General features: G+C 41.4%; 1 protein-coding gene across 2 annotated transcripts in view; it reads right to left on the bottom strand.

Annotated features, from left to right (window-relative positions):
* LOC148473808 (uncharacterized) overlaps positions 1–16,973 on the bottom strand; it is a 227,874-nt gene that overhangs the window by 202,943 nt on the left and 7,958 nt on the right. Inside the window, exons 1-4 of one of the 2 annotated variants that reach the window (XM_088459417.1) lie at positions 4,692–4,769; positions 3,058–3,125; positions 1,435–1,626; positions 708–786 (exon numbers count right to left, since the gene is read on the bottom strand). In XM_088459417.1, the coding sequence (XP_088315543.1) occupies positions 708–786; positions 1,435–1,626; positions 3,058–3,125; position 4,692 (340 nt within the window). In that variant the 5' untranslated portion in view covers positions 4,693–4,769. Of the gene's footprint in view, positions 1–707; positions 787–1,434; positions 1,627–3,057; positions 3,126–4,691; positions 4,770–16,973 lie in introns of those variants that run through there. The other variant, XM_088459418.1, reaches the window with a different exon arrangement.

Below are 16,973 nucleotides of genomic sequence, written 5' to 3'. Positions count from 1 at the left end.
GGAAACAGATATACAAGTGTCACATATCACATTAATCAGCACAGTCTGCTGGTGTGTACTAGTAGCACAGGACCTGGTGGCTCACTCACGCCAGGCAAGTCACACTGGGCCTGATTCAGACCCGCTTGCGAAAGCTATGCGCTCGCAAGCGGGTCGATGTTGGCCCAGTTGTTCCCATGGGAACGCCTACCGTCTAGGGCCGGCCCCACTGACATCACAAGTGATGTCAGTGGGAGTGCTTTTGGCTCTGTCAGAGCCAAAAGCACTCTTGGGCTTGCGGCAACGAGACCCTACTGCAAGGGTCTCGTCGCAAACCCGATGGTCTTGACCATCGAGACCATCTTCCTGGCCGCTCGCTAAAGCTGTGGGTGGTCACCCACAGCTATGTGAGTGACCAGGAGGCCGCTCTAAAATAAAGAGAAGGACGGCCCTGATTCAGAGCGAGCGCTCTGTCAGAGTGTCCGGCTCTGAATCAGGGCCACTGTGTGCTGTTATTTAGGTTAGATTTGAGGACACATCTGTATGAAAGATGGACAACTTTAGCAGAGTTGCATGGGACCAGAGTGAGCTGCCAGGCAAGCCACTCTGTGGCGTATTGAGGACAGATGTAAGACGACACATCTATAAGTGATTATCAGGTGATGTGTATATATAGGGGGCCCCCATACCTGCTCTCCCCTGTACAATAAATGCCAGTCTCCTCTTACCCAGTGATATGAGGGACTGGTGATTCTCCATCATCACGTCCTTGTACAGACCCCTGTATTCCTCTATATACTCCCCCTCCTGCATGGAGACATAGTGACATCCTGACACCTTATAGAAACCTGACACACACAATGATACAGTCATCACCCAGACACATCCCCTGGTGTTACTGTATAATGTCCCATTCCCAGCAGTCACCTCTCCAGTCATCACCCAGACACATCCCCTGGTGTTACTGTATAATGTCCCATTCCCAGCAGTCACCTCTCCAGTCATCACTCAGACACATCCCCTGGTGTTACTGTACAATGTCCCATTCCCAGCAGTCACCTCTCCAGTCATCACCCAGACACATCCCCTGGTGTTACTGTATAATGTCACATTCCCAGCAGTCACCTCTCCAGTCATCACCCAGACACATCCCCTGGTGTTACTGTACAATGTCCCATTCCCAGCAGTCACCTCTCCAGTCATCACCCAGACACATCCCCTGGTGTTACCGTATAATGTCCCATTCCCAGCAGTCACCTCTCCAGTCATCACCCAGACACATCCCCTGGTGTTACTGTATAATGTCCCATTCCCAGCAGTCACCTCTCCAGTCATCACCCAGACACATCCACTGGTGTTACTGTATAATGTCCCATTCCCAGCAGTCACCTCTCCAGTCATCACCCAGACACATCCCCTGGTGTTACTGTATAACGTCCCTTTCCCAGCAGTCACCTCTCCAGTCAGCAGCTGAATGATCTTGTTGGTGAGTTCCAGGATCTTCTGGTCATTGTCTCTCTCTAGTATCAGTGAGTGACGTTGAGGCACCATGATGGGGCTCTGGGTCCTGCTCAGTCCTCCTGACATACGGAGATGGCTGCTGGGTATCTCACACTCACCGGATGTCTTCTTCACTACTGTGTAATCCTGTGTATTTGGAAAATATCAATGAGAAGGTCAATTAAACTCCACCTAAATGAGACGGTTTATTCAGGTGATCAAATTGCATAGTATTCAAGTAGACTATTTTACAAAAAAAACATGTTATAACAATCTCCCATATATATGAAAATGTGGAGTATATAGTATCTCTTGCAGCCCCAAAAACTTTTTTGTAAGTGACAGAGAAAGAACAACATACTGATAACAATGTAATACATACCAACTCCAGTGAGAACTGTGGGATTAATACTATATCCGAGAACGACTCCCTGCTGCTCGGATATTACTATAGATATAAGTGATGTCACAGTGACACTCCCAGAACCTTTCACCTCCCCTGTCATGTTCCTGTATTATTACTATAGATATAAGTGATGTCACTGTGACACTCCCAGATTCCCTCACCCCCCCAGTCATGTCCCTGTATTATTACTATAGATATAAGTGATGTCACTGTGACACTCCCAGAACCTTTCACCTCCCCAGTCATGCCACTGTATTATTGCTATAGATATAAGTGATGTCACTGTGACACTCCCAGATCCCCTCACCTCCCCAGTCATTGTTCCTGTATTATTACTATAGATATAAGTGGTCACTGTGACATTTCCAGATTCCCATTCATGTCCCTGTATTATTACTATAGATATAAGTGATGTCACTGTGACACTCCCAGATCCCCTCACCTCCCCAGTCATGTCCCTGTATTATTACTATAGATATAAGTGATGTCACAGTAACACTCCCAGATCCCCTCACCTCCCCAGTCATTGTTCCTGTATTATTACTATAGATATGAGTGATATCACTGTGACACTACCAGATCCCCTCACCTCCCCAGTCATGTCCCTGTATTATTACTATAGATATAAGTGATGTTACTGTGACACTCCCAGATCCCCTCACCTCCCCAGTCATGTCATTGTATTATTACTATAGATATAAGTGATGTCACTGTGACACTCCCAGATCCCCTCACCTCCCCAGTCATTGTTCCTGTATTATTACTATAGATATGAGTGATATCACTGTGACACTCCCAGATCCCCTCACCTCCCCAGTCATGTCCCTGTATTATTACTATAGATATAAGTGATGTCACTGTGACACTCCCAGATCCCCTCACCTCCCCAGTCATGTCCCTGTATTATTACTATAGATATAAGTGATGTCACTGTGACACTCCCAGACCCTGTCACTTCCCCAGTTATGTCCCTGTATTATTACTATAGATAGAAGTGATGTCACAGTGACACTCCCAGATCCCCTCACCTCCCCAGTCATGTCCCTGTATTATTACTATAGATGAGTGATATCACTGTGACACTCCCAGATCCCCTCACCTCCCCAGTCATGTCCCTGTATTATTACTATAGATATAAGTGAAGTCACTCTGACATGCTCAGATTCGCTCACCTCCCCAGTCAGCAGGTAGATGATCTCCAGGGTGAGATTTAGTATCCTCTCAGTCATGTGACTCATCACTGCACAGAAATATAGGAATAAATATAATTATTAGAAGCTATGTATGTTGTGTGCACATATTACACAGTGCTTTACAGGGAATATTTAATCACATCTGTCCCTTCCCCATGGGAGTTTACAATCTACATTTCCTACCACATGGACAGCCCATACACACACACACCAGGGGTATTTATGAAAGAAGCCAACTAACCTACCAGTGTGGCTTTGGAGAATGGGAAGAAACCAGAGCACCTGGAAGAAATCAATGCAAACACGGAAACACTACAGAATCCACACATACAAGACCTTGGTTGGGAATTGAATTCACGACCACAGAGCAGAGTAGAAATGCTGTCCGCTACGCTATCATGTTGCCTATATAAATGTAAGAGTACACTGAGTGACCACTAAGTCCCCTCATTCCCAGAGCCATAGAGTCTAGGTCAGTGTTTCTCAGAAGTTCCTCTGCCCCAGCTTCATAGGGCTGCTCACTGACCACCACACGGCATTGCTGGAGGTCACACCAATGGTCCTCTCATGGCCAATAATCTTAATGCAGGGAAGCCACCTCGGTCCCGGAAGACCTACTATTTAATCTTTCATTTGTCCCTACTGTACCCTTCAATGAGTTTCAATGGGACATAGAGAAAAATACCCTACAGAGAAAACTTAAACTCAAAGAATTTTTTAAAGATTGTGATGGAAAACAAGGATCAAATTCCTTCTAAATTGAAAGCTGTGGGCCCCCGCTGCTCTTTTGAACCCCAATCAAACTCCAGCATCAAAACATACGTCAGAATCTTGGACCATGAGTTAGCGAGCACTGAAATCAAAAAAGTTCCGATTCACCCTAACCTCTCTGTCTTGGAACGCCAAGCACTGTTTGCATTGTAAAACAAAAAATTTTTATAATCCGCCCTGTGGACAAGGGCGGTGCTATAGTGCTGTAGGTCCTTACTGATTATTGATTAGAAGCTGAACGCCAACTTTCTGATAGAGATGTGTATTCTAAGCTTCCTGATGACCCTAGAGCATCATGCAAGAAAAAAATAATGACTATTCTTCAACAGGCTATGGACTTGCAATTGATCACAGCAAAACTTATAGAGTCATTAATTCCAGCTTTTCCAATAGTAACCCCTGTTTTAATGGATCCCTAAGATCCACAAAGGCATTGATCCTCCGCCCAGATGCCCCATAGTCTCGGCTAGGGGCTCGCTATTACAGCCCTGTGCAATTATTTGGATCATTTATTGCAGCCCCTTATTCAGAACGAACCTTCGTTCTTACTTGATACCACCAGCTTGCTGGAGAGAATTAAATCTATTGCTTGTGTACCGAAAACTTGTTGGCTTAAAGGAATTGCTGTAGTCTCTTTATATAATTAGATTCCTCATGATTTCAGTTTGGTATTTGTAAAAAAATTACTGGAATTGCTACTAACAACTTCTTTATCTATGATAAAAGCTTTTTCCTACAGACAAAGGGCTGCGCTATGGGTTCTAGCGCAGCCCCGGTCTATGCGAATATCGTAATGTTTGAAGTATAGCGATACACAGGTTGTTGAAAAGATATTTTCTTACTCTTGTTTCATTGATGATCTGCTCCTTTTTTGGAGTGGGGAAGGACATGAGTTCCAGCTATTCATGGAAAAACATAATAAAATCAATTAACCTATTAACATGAGTAGGCATGAAATAAATTTTCTAGATGTAAAAATAATTATTGATAACAACTCTATAATTACAACATTATACACAAAACCCACAGATAGAAATTTGCTGCTACAAGCGCAAAGCTGCCACCCCAGAAGTCTGATCCGGGGGCTCCCCTACTCACAAATGATTGGGGTGAGGCGTATCAATAGTGATCCTTTGAGAGCCAGCACTCAACTAAATGAGCTTATTGAAAGCTTTTATGCCAGAGGCTACTCATGAAAAGCCTTAGAGCAAACTAAAGAAAAAGTTATGGCGCTTAATAAGAGATCAACTTTTATCTAGGAAAGAGAAGAAAAATTCTTCTATTCCAAAATTTCCTTGGGTCAACAGGTTTAACACAGCGTCCCAAGTGATTAACCAAGTTTCTAAGAAACATTGGCCTATCATCGAATCAGACAGCAATTAACATCTTACTGGTGGCCAGCTTATTACAAGTTATTCACAAGGATGCAATTTGCGTGACCTCTTGGTAAAGACCGATATTTCTAAGTTGAATGAAAATACCTCAACTAGGTTCTTTACACATGCAAAAGTGGGTTGCATTAAATGCTCGTGTATCACATGTCAATATCATTGTAGGTGATTCGTTTTTGCATCCAGATCTCCATCAAGTACTTATTGAGCTGCAATACAAGTTATGTGGTTTATCGATTCATCTGCCCATGCGGCCTCACCTACATTGGTAAGACCGAAAGGAAATTTAAGAAGCGTATGGCGGGGCACCGTTCCGCCATACGTCAAGCCCTAGAATCAGGCACTAGTGAACAGCCGGTAGCTCGGCACTTTGCCATGTTTAAACATCCCTTGGCCAGCATACGCTACCATATGATTGACCATGTTCCCCCCCATTTGCGAGGAGTTGATCGAGCTTCAAATTTATTACAGTGTGAAGCACGTTGGATATCCCGTTTGGATGTGGTCCATCCTAGGGGCCTAAATTAAAGTATTTCATATGCTAGTGTTTTGTAACTTTAATCTGTCCTCATGGAGCCTTAGGTACAAAGGCACTATAAATTCATTTAGTAGCCCAACTGTGAGTTCTCCAATATCGCACTGATGTGTCAGCTTTTGTGACTTTGTGCGTATAATGGTAACATAAAGTTTATGTATTAGCTTCTCTGTGGGCTGTTTTCTTGATATTGGTCCAAGATGTCAGCTGTTAGGGGTCTCTTTAGCTTGTAGCGACTACAGTTACCATTACTTAGCCCCCAGCTGAGAGCCATGTGATTGGTGCAATAGGCAGTCATGTATGTGTATTGTGTTTCTTTATATGTCTTTTTATATGTACTCATTTTTGACCATTAGGAGTTACTTTAGTAACCATGGTGATGGTGTCACAGGTATGAGCGTCCTTTCTCACTGACAGCGTGATGACGTCATCCAACAGTGCCGCCGGGTGGGTACGCAGTCCCAGAGGCGAAGGGAACGGCTTCACGTGTGATGAGATGCCTGTATATAAGGTATGTTTGTGTACAGCTTTGTTATCTTGAAAAGTCTTTATTGAACTAAAACGTTGATATACCCCACCGCCTCTTCTCAGCTGTTGTTGTATGCTGTGAGTGCCGCACCTTCCGTTCTCTCTCTCTATACACACACACAGCACTGTGCCATGATGTATTTGTCTGACCACAAATGATACAGAAAATCACTATATACATCTCCCATCACACAGCTGGTCAGTGCTGAGGGGTTATTGGCCCTGGTTAGACCAGGCTCTATATCCTCTTTCTGTTACGTTATGTGTATTTCCTGACTTATTGCGCTATACGGATAACACCTCGGTCATTTCTTACTGACACTATTACAGGTTACACTTTATTATTAGTTGCTGTTAACTGTATAATGATAATGAACACCAGAGCCTGCTCCACCTTGATAACGCCGGAATATATGACCGTACATATTCCTTCAGCAATTCACGAATATATGCATGCTTATGTCTTTCATTATTTTCATTGCAATTAAGAGTACATAGACATGACTCAGAATATATATTAGTTGTAAGTTGCAGAGGACCGACGTGTCGAATGGCCTCAGGCCTAGAGATGAGGTCTACCTTCTCTCTAAAGTAGGCAGGTGTGTGTCTGAAGCAACAGTTATTATTGTTTAATATTGTATGATCTAAAGGTATAAATGTTATTACAGAAATAGGTATAATTAGAACTGATCAAAACCATTTCTTCTCTAGCAAGACAGAATAATGGGTTAGTTGAGTATGAACAGACTAGGAGACAGTAGGTCTCAGATCCGTATAAAGAAGGAGGGAACTAATCAGGATAGCCTTGGCCTATATGCAGTCACCAGTATTTTGAGAACATAGAAAGGAGATTGTGGGTTTTGTTATGATTAAAACATATTATCAGTGAAATGTTTAGTGCGCATGAATATTGAATTAATTAATTAATATTCGTCATTTTAGAATATGTTAGTAGCAGAGAGGAAAAAGTATAAAAGATTGATCAAAAAGGGGAGGGGTGGGTCAGTCGGGCTGAGCAGGAGAGATCGTAGGTCGTGAGAGTCGCGGGGCGCTGGGCTGTAAGTATAAACAGGGCTGACTGTCACCTTGGGAGTCTATGCTGGGCATTGCCAATAATCATTTTGTTACTGTTGCTGAACTAATGATTTTCATGTTGTAAGTCTGCTTTGACAATAATACCATAATACATGTAGAATTAATTTGCTTTTTAAGTAAAACATTGTCATTTATTTTAAAGTTGGTATTGGTGTGAATTATTCCATTTCTTCTTATAATAAGTAAGGTTTAAAAATAATATCCAAAACACCTCGCGTTATCAATCATGGAGGCCCCAGTGAGATTACACAGGTTAACGCCCGCTGTATCGGTGATTGAGAGAGAGTGCACGGCAGTGAGTTATTTTGCTCATTAGATAATTTTTATTTTTAAAACGTGCAGTTTTCGTTTTTCCCTCTCCTTCAGACATTGATATGATGGTTAAGTTAATTGCGCTGTATTGATTGTTTTGCATTTGTTTTGTTTTGGTAGGATTTGTTTTCCAGAAATTTTAAATTGTATTTGAGTCATTTTTCCCAGAAATTAGGGGCAGTATTGTTGAGTTTTTTTGATGGTTGGTTTTGTGGTTATAAAAATTAAGTGTCAGCGGGGGGTTGGGACGAGAGGCATTTGGTGAGCTGGCTTTTCCCATTTTCCCCTGTAGTATGCCTTGCATAGAAGTGGAGTAGAGAGGCATAAATCTGGTTATGTGAATTGCGGGGTAATATTATAAACAAAGAAGAGAAGTCCACATGGCTAGATAGTGTAAAATTGATCTGCAGATATTTAAGAACAAGATAATATTGATGTAAAAGTGCTAAATGGAATAACGAGGGCAGGTGCACAAGGTATACGTATAGTCACATGTGTAACAGGGGCGCGGAACACTGATAACGAGGACAGGGGAGGCACCGGGTAACTGAGGTACAAATCTGTTAACGAGGTCAGATTGTACATGAGAGGTGTTGACCTGATAACGAAAGACAGGTAACACGAGGGTAGAGTTTTTTGGGTTTTCATTTTGACAGATTTGTCACAATTTTAAAGTGAAAGAAACAGTTAATCTCATTTGATTTTTAAAAGGCAACATTGTCTAGTACATGTATGGGACTGGAGTTGGTTCTTGTACGTTATAAGAGGGTAAGAGTAAGTGATTTGAGGGTGAAGAGGTGGATTGTAGCTTGATAAGCTACAGAGTATGGGGAGAATGGCGCGTGATGCACCTGGATGGTAATGGTTGTTTGAATGAAGGTGAGAAGGAATTGGTTTGGTGAAACGGAAAATTGTTCCAGGGTAGTTTACCATGAAATTGTAAAGGTATCCCACTAACAAAACTTGTACTTAAGAAAGAATTAAGTTTCTCATTGCAAGTGTAAAAGCTTATTTGAGGAGCTGGAAGAGTGTTCCCGTTTCAAGGTCATAGAGATTGGCTGCTTGAGGAAAAAAAATGCAGTTTTATTTTTGCAGCAGAGCGAGAGAAAGAAATTTTTTTTAATATGGCATCGAGTGAGTTGCCAAGAGTTAAGAGGGTAGTCATTTAAAAAAAATATATATATGTGATTAGGAATGACCAGTATGTATGCAGTTATGAAAGACAAGTACGGAGATGAGAGTGTGAGGTTTGTTGCAGGGTGGAGTGGGATGACTGAATGGACCTCTGGTCGTTTCCCCATGGCTGGCACATTTAACCAATCTGTTCTGGAAGCTTTGAAAGCAGCAATTATTTTGACTAGGTTGGTGAAGAATAGGGTTAGGTATTTGCAATGTCTGGCAATATGGCAATGGGAGGTGGAACAAGGTGGCAGTCAGCCAACAGCGCCCCCGGCTCTCACAGTTGGCCCAGCTGACCCCCCATTTTTTTATTTTGTTTTTTCCAAGATTTGAACCCCAGAGACTCCTGTCTCTGGTGATGACAATGCTGATTTTTTTTCAAGATTTGAACCCCAGAGGATCCTGTCTCTGGTGATGACAATGTTGATGTAACGCTTAAGCTTATTGCTTTCTCTATGCTTGCTTATTTTAATCAATAATACCAAGATTTGTATCTCATAGACTATTGTCTCTGAAGCTAACTTAAATGTCTAAGCTTACTGTTATAGTTATGCCTGTTTATTCTAATCAACAATTTGTTTATGACTATTCCCCAGAAGTGAACTGTTAGATCTGATTCAGCTGATACAATTGATGATTATTACTGATGTCCGTGTCCTTCCTGCAACTAATCTCACTATCATTAGCAGGTTCAGTGTGTCCTGGATACCTTATATTTATCTAACCATTTATTGTTTGTGAGGACTTCACAGTTCCCAGATGTTGTCACAGAAATCCTACATCATGTGCAGCATCATTCACAGCTAAGAAATTGTGCAGTTATTTATGTTTCCAGATATACTATAGTATCCTATGTGTTGTTGAAGGTGACAGAGGTACTTATTTTACAGGGAAGGTATTACAAGCAATATGTCAATATATGGGTTTATAAAAAAACAAAATTGAATGTGTAAACGCTAACATTGAGTACAAGTTAGATAAGGTGGGTATGGAGACTACCATGAGTTGACTGGGGGCTTTTACCTCTAGTTTTGTATAGCATCCACACCACTCCAAAGCGATCACTTAACCAGTGCCTTATGAGCTATTTTTTTTTTTGGAAAACTGCCTATCCTTATTGTAAGTCCAGCAACAGACTTGTCACTGTTATATGATTTAACTACGGACTATGTTATACAATTCTCACAGCATCTGAAGAAAAGCAAGGAAAGCTTATGAAGAGACTCCCAGAAGAACCTTGTCATGGAGTCCAGTCTGGAGACTATGTAATGGTGAGAAATTTCTTATGTTCTGGTTGTCTCATAGATTGATGGCAAGGCCCGTTCCAGGTTCTGCTAACAACCTCGATGTGGCTGAAAAGGACAATTGGATTCACAAAATCTCACTGCAAGAAGGTTGCCGACCTGGCGGTGAGGTCAGTTAAAGCCAAAGAAGATGCAGATAAAGACATTGACTGTGATTTAAATTTAATAAACTTATTTGATGATGGGCCTGATCAAAGTCACAGTTCAGGCCAAGATAAGGTTCACAGAATCGGGGACATTATTAGTAGTGTTCTGCGGGTTGTGAACAAAGAAAAGGAAAGATGGCTATTGGTGATCAAGTCTCTGTGTATCCATTGATTGGGAAAGTTATTTTTTTTTCACATTTTTAAATTTTTTATTTTTTTATAGTAAATAGGAGCTGAGAAGGACTGGTGACTGATGAGGACGGTGTGGAATGTTATCCTAGGGGTACTGCCGGGGTCATATTGGTAGACTCCACTCCTATTTTAAAACTCATGATCATAAGGGATATGGTTTTAATCACATTAAGAGTCATAAAAGACGCACACACTCATTTTACTACTGATACTCCCAGGTATAGGTACGCATCAGAGGATGGTCAAAAGACCAAGGGAAAAAAATTCTTAAACTGTTTGAAAAAGAAAATACATTATAGATAAATAAGGTCTCATACTGGTACTAGGTGCAAGATACATCTGATGAAGTATTGGAAAAAAGAGCCATTACTGTAAGACAAAGGTGTGAAGGGTTGTCTCACAATTCCAAGGTATATATGTAAATACTGTGGTTTAAATTCAGAAAAGGGGTATACAATGGTGCAAAGAAAGCACCTCTATACAAACTGACACTTCTTCCCTGAACACTTATCATGAGCTTATAGAAAGAACAATAAAGTTGATTGTTGGGTATGTAGTCACCATGTCATTCAGGGAATGTTGTGCTAATGTCTATCTCATTGCACTCAAATCAAACAGCATTTCACTCACTATGTGGAACTCTCACACTTGAACCTTATAATGTCACAGGTTCCCTACGTTTAAAATTAACAAGGTATCCAAGGTATGATCAGGACAACATCATGTCTATTAACAAAATGGTACAGGAGCTGAATGTATTTATTTGGGAACCTGTGTTTGTAACACAATCTTACAAGGAGGATCTTACTGAATCAAACTTGTTTGGGGATCTTTTAGAAATTATTAAATACACAAAAAACCTAATAAAAAATTATATGTGAGTGCATTAATAAACTGTGTAATAACAGAAGGAATGTTGGGGTACAATAAAACATACAGTCATCATATCGCAGAATGGAACAAGCAAGAAGAAAGCGTGGATGAAAAGGTGCCCGTTGTAATGTTCCTTATAATGCTTTTCTAACACATTGTCTAATAAACCATGACACTACCACGGGGGTTATATTATATGTGTGGGCATAAGGCTTATTGATGGTTACCGGTGAATTATTTTGAAAAGGGTCTTATAAGAACATTACTACCTGATGCAAAGGTAACACAACAGAAAATCTAAAAGAAACATATGAAATAATTACTGTGTAAGAATGGTAAATAGAAATACAAATGGTATATGGAAAAGTACAAGCACCTCTTTACACTCTCCCAAAGTTATAAGGTTGGTTTAGGATTTGGTGACATAATAACATTTGGTACATAGGGAATTAATAAACAATATCGCAGACATTGTGGTAAGAGAGTTTCAAGCAATAAAACACTGAATTAAAATGCAGCACACACTACCTTACAGCCGTAACTTTGGATATTGTGTCACATTACAAGCAGTATATGAGTTAAAGTGTTGTACATACATCACAAATTCTTCTGATGCAGAATAAATAAAATAAGGTTAAATGAAATTACTCAGGTTAAAATGAATTTGCTGAATAAACATGATGGTACGATTCCTGACAGTTGGTTCACCTGGTTGAACCCCAGCACGTGGTTCGCATGGGTTGAAAATTGGTTCGGCGGCATTATACACGCAATGGGAAGATAAATATTTTTTGTCATGATAATGTTGTTAATTTTCTATATATTAGTGAAAGGCTTCAAGAAGATTTTCCAATGCATTAAGAAGAAATCAGACGATGCCACCTATGAGAGATATGAACTTTTTTCGGAGTTATGACCCCTCAAATTTCATGAGGATGGAACTGATAACGCCGGAATATGTGACCGTACATATTCCTTCAGCAATTCACGAATATATGCATGCTTATGTCTTTCATTATTTTCATTGCAATTAAGAGTACATAGAAATGATTCAGAATATATATTAGTTGTAAGTTGCGGAGGACCGACATGTGTGGAATGGCCTCAGGCCTAGAGATGAGGTCTACCTTCTCTCTAAAGTAGGCAGATGTGTGTCTGAAGCAACAGTTATTATTGTTTAATATTGTATAATCTAAAGGTATAAATGTTATTACAGAAATAGGTATAAATTAGAACTGATCAAAACCATTTCTTCTCTAGCAAGACAGAATAATGGGTTAGTTGAGTATGAACAGACTAGGAGACAGTAGGTCTCAGATCTGGCTAAACAAGGAGGGAGCTAATCAGGATAGCCTTGGCCTATATGCGGTCACCAGTATTTTGAGAACATAGAAAGGAGATTGTGGGTTTTGTTATGATTAAAATATATAATTAGTGAAATGTTTAGTGCGCATGAATATTGAATTAATTAATTAATATTCGTCATTTTAGAATATGTTAGTAGCAGAGAGGAAAAAGTATAAAAGATTTATCAAAAAGGGGAGGGGTGGGTCAGTCGGGCTGAGCAGGAGAGATCGTAGGTCGTGAGAGTCGCGGGGCGCTGGGCTGTAAGTATAAACATGGCTGACTGTCACCTTGGGAGTCTATGCTCGGCATTGCCAATAATCATTTTGTTACTGCTGCTGAACTAATGATTTTCATGTTGTAAGTCTGCTTTGACAATAATACCATAATACATGTATAATTAATTTGCTTTTCAAGTAAAACATTGTCATTTATTTTAAAGTTGGTATTGGTGTGAATTATTCCATTTCTTCTTATAATAAGTAAGGTTTAAAAACAATATCCAAACCACCTCGCGTTATCAAACCGCACATGATCGGAATGGACCAATCATGTCAATCACTGCAGGGTGCCAGAATGAACTAGATAGGGAGTCTGGGTAATCACATCCACCTGGTCATGTAATATAAGCATGCACACATGACTGGAATGCACCAATCATGGAAATCTCTGTGGAAAAAAACAGTAAGATGCTTAGATGATTTGTTCCACCCAGTTGCATGGTAACCCACAATCACATGACTAGTTACATCAGTAACAAATGAGTAAGAGTTGACATGGTGAAGATATGCACGTCACTGGGATCTAGGTCACGTTATACATACGACATAATAATCCCATATTGTATAGTTCTAATGTTGATGATTGCAAAATCTTGCAATATTGTTCACTATATGATCACACCCACATGCCTAAATATACTAATAAGGATATATATATATGTATATATAATATACACATATACATATACACTTACACACACATATAGTTAAATAAAAAGGTAGAAAATTACATATGTGAAGTCATACGGAGGAGCATAACAAATATCTAGGTGGTCGGTAGGACCAAGTGAAGGGACTCTTGTCTATCTAGTCTAAAAGACCACAGATGTATCAGGTGATAGTGAGGAGTTTGTTTTTTTTAGTTTAAACCATCTGGGTGGAGCAAATTCAGTTAGAACATCCAGATCACCTCCTGACGGCACAGATGGCAAAATCTGTCACTGCCCCTAGGAGTCTTCATATTAAGTACTATACATTTTTATTGCATCTATATCAAGCCCTATTTAAATTATGTATTGTTGTTTAGGTTTCCCTAGTAGTGTACATCCCTTCTCTTTTTATATTAATGATACATCCCAATTATCTGCAGTGTTGCTACAACCTTGTTTTGTATCAGCTCATAGAAAAGCTTTTCTCTTGTGTGACTGCTGATGTCTAACAAGAGCAGATTTATGTGAAAAACATTTCCCACACTCAGAGCATGGAAATGGCCTCTCACCTGTGTGTTGTCTCTGATGTATAACAAGACCTGTTTTCCGTGTAAAACATTTCCCACACTCAGAACATGGAAATGGTTTCTCACCTGTGTGACTTCTCTGATGTCTAACAAGGTCTGACTTATGTGTATAACATTTTCCACACTCAGAACATGGAAATGTTTTCTCACCTGTGTGACTTCTCTGATGTGTAACAAGATGTGATTTCTGTGTAAAACATTTCCCACACTCAGAGCATGGAAATGGATTCTCCCCTGTGTGACTTCTCTGATGTGTAACAAGATTTGATTTTCGTGTAAAAAAAATTCCACACTCAGAACATGGAAATGGTTTTTCACCTGTGTGACTTCTCTGATGTCTAACAAGGTCTGACCTATGTGTAAAACATTTCCAGCACTCTGGGCATGGAAATATTTTATCAAGTGTATTAGCTGCACTATATGTAACAAACACTGAGGTATCAGGATAACAGTCCTTGCAATTAGAGGGATCAGATGATATATCTGTACTGTGATGTACTGGATGTATATTTAGTGTAACAGGATTATCTCCTGGAGATTCCTGTGTGATGTTATATTCTGTTTTAATATCTGTAGACAAGACGAGATCTTCCTCCAAGTCATTCCTGCTTGTGTGTCCATCTGCTGGAAATACAATAACTGTATTATTATTACTCACACCTCTTTATACAGCGCAGAAATACTGAGAAGCACTTTACAGAGAATATTTAGTAATTCACATGGGGCCATGCCCTAGTGGAGCTTACAAACTATATTCCCTACCATATGTACACATATACACACACACTAGTGTTAATTTGTATCAGAAGCTAATCAACCTACCACTATAATTTTGGAGGGTTGGAGGAAACACATACAAACTCCAAACATTCCATATTGGTTTAAATTAATAGATCCAGCCCCAGGGACAGGCAGATGGCATATCACCAATGTATATCTCCCCCCAAATGCAGACTTTGCTGGGCAACATTCCCTAGCCATTATCACAGAGCAGGAAGCCTCATTAGCCAGTGACGTTGGTGAGCCACAAAATCCATCTAGACCGCCCTCACAGATGCACATGGTAATTAGCCCACAAGTTTCCCAACAAATGCGTCCACACTACACAAAGTTCTCCAGGTGGATATATATGTAGCAAAAGCAGTTTCTATATGGTCCTCTGGTCATTCTCAGGGAGAGTAGCCCCAACAGACTCATGCTACTAAATTAGGGTAATGAGTCACTGTATATAACCGCTGAGAGGGAAGGATAGCGATAGGACAGAGCTACATAGAATGATGGTAGCACAGAGCAGGGGAGGCAGCAGGATAGGGTAGGGGAATGTCGCAGGGCACAGATGGGCAACAGCAGGAGGAGGAAGTAGGCAGAAGGACAGAGCTGGATACAGAGACTGGTCAGCAGATAAAGCGCAAAAGTACAGATCATCCAAGCGCAGAGACTGGAGGAAGCCATTGTTGAATGACCGGAGTGTCGTTATAGCTCTGTGTGTGTGAGGTCAAGTTCGTGTGACGTTTGCGTTGTCTAATATAGAGCATATTTGGGCTGGTAACACACAGTAATATGATGTAAGGGGGAGAGCAGGAGTATAATAAGGGCTGATGGATCCTGATGTATAAGATAAACCACAGAGTGTGGGGAGGAGACTGGTCAGATCTCTATGCCGGTAACACACAGTGACATGATGTGAGGGGGAGAGCAGGAGTATAATAGGGGCTGATGGCTCCTGATGTATGAGATACACCAGAGAGTGTGGGGAGGAGACTGGTCAGATTTCTGGGGGGAGTCAGTATGATTTACCGCTGACTCCTGGCTGGCGGTTCAAATTCCGACAGCGGCTGCCCGAACAGGATGAAAATCCCGATCGTCCCCAGGTAAGTACTAACATATTCTACCCCCTAACCCTCCTTTAGGGTGCCTAACCCTAACCCCCCCCAAATGCCTAACCCTTATCCCCCCTCTAAGTGCCTAAACCTAACCCCACCTACCCTGTTGCCTAAAATTAAGTCCCCCGGGGGTTCGCCTAACTCTAACCTCCCCTGGGGGTGCCTAACCCTCCCTCCCCCTAGCTTAACCCTAACCTCCTGGGGGGGTGCCTAACCCTAAGTCACCCCCGGGAGCCCTAAACCTAACCCTCCCCCCAGCGGCTATCCGCAGTGGTGCCCGGCATCCCTTCGTTCGGGAAGGCCGGGCGCCGGTCATCTGGCGTCGGTAAAATGACAGGCGTCTAGATTTAGACTCCTGTCATTTAACCCTCGATGGGATTAAGCAGTCGGGAACCCGGCTGTCGGGACTAGGTCTGCCGGCTTCCCGACTGCATACCCTTTGGGCTGGTAACACACAGTGACATGATGGAAGGGGAGAGCAGGAGTATAATTTGGGCTGATGGCTCCTGATGTATGAGATACACCAGAGAGTGTGGAGAGGAGACTGGTCAGATCTCTGGGCTGGTAACACACAGTGACATGATGTGAGGGGGAGAGCAGGAGTATAATAGGGGCTGATGGCTCCTGATGTATGATATACACCAGAGAGTGTGGGGAGGAGACTGGTCAGATCTCTGGGCTGGTAACACACAGTGACATGATGTGAGGGGGAGAGCAGGAGTATATTAGGGGCTGATGGCTCCTGATGTATGAGATACACCAGACAGTGTGTGGAGGAGACTGGTCAGCTCTCTGAGATGGTAACACACAGTGACATGATGTGA

Source organism: Taudactylus pleione, unplaced genomic scaffold (assembly GCF_031769625.1).
Source record: "Taudactylus pleione unplaced genomic scaffold, aTauple2 ptg000910l, whole genome shotgun sequence".
Lineage (NCBI taxonomy): Eukaryota > Metazoa > Chordata > Amphibia > Anura > Myobatrachidae > Taudactylus > Taudactylus pleione.
Note: the sequence above shows the minus strand (reverse complement) of the source record. Positions and strands in the feature narration are given on the sequence as shown.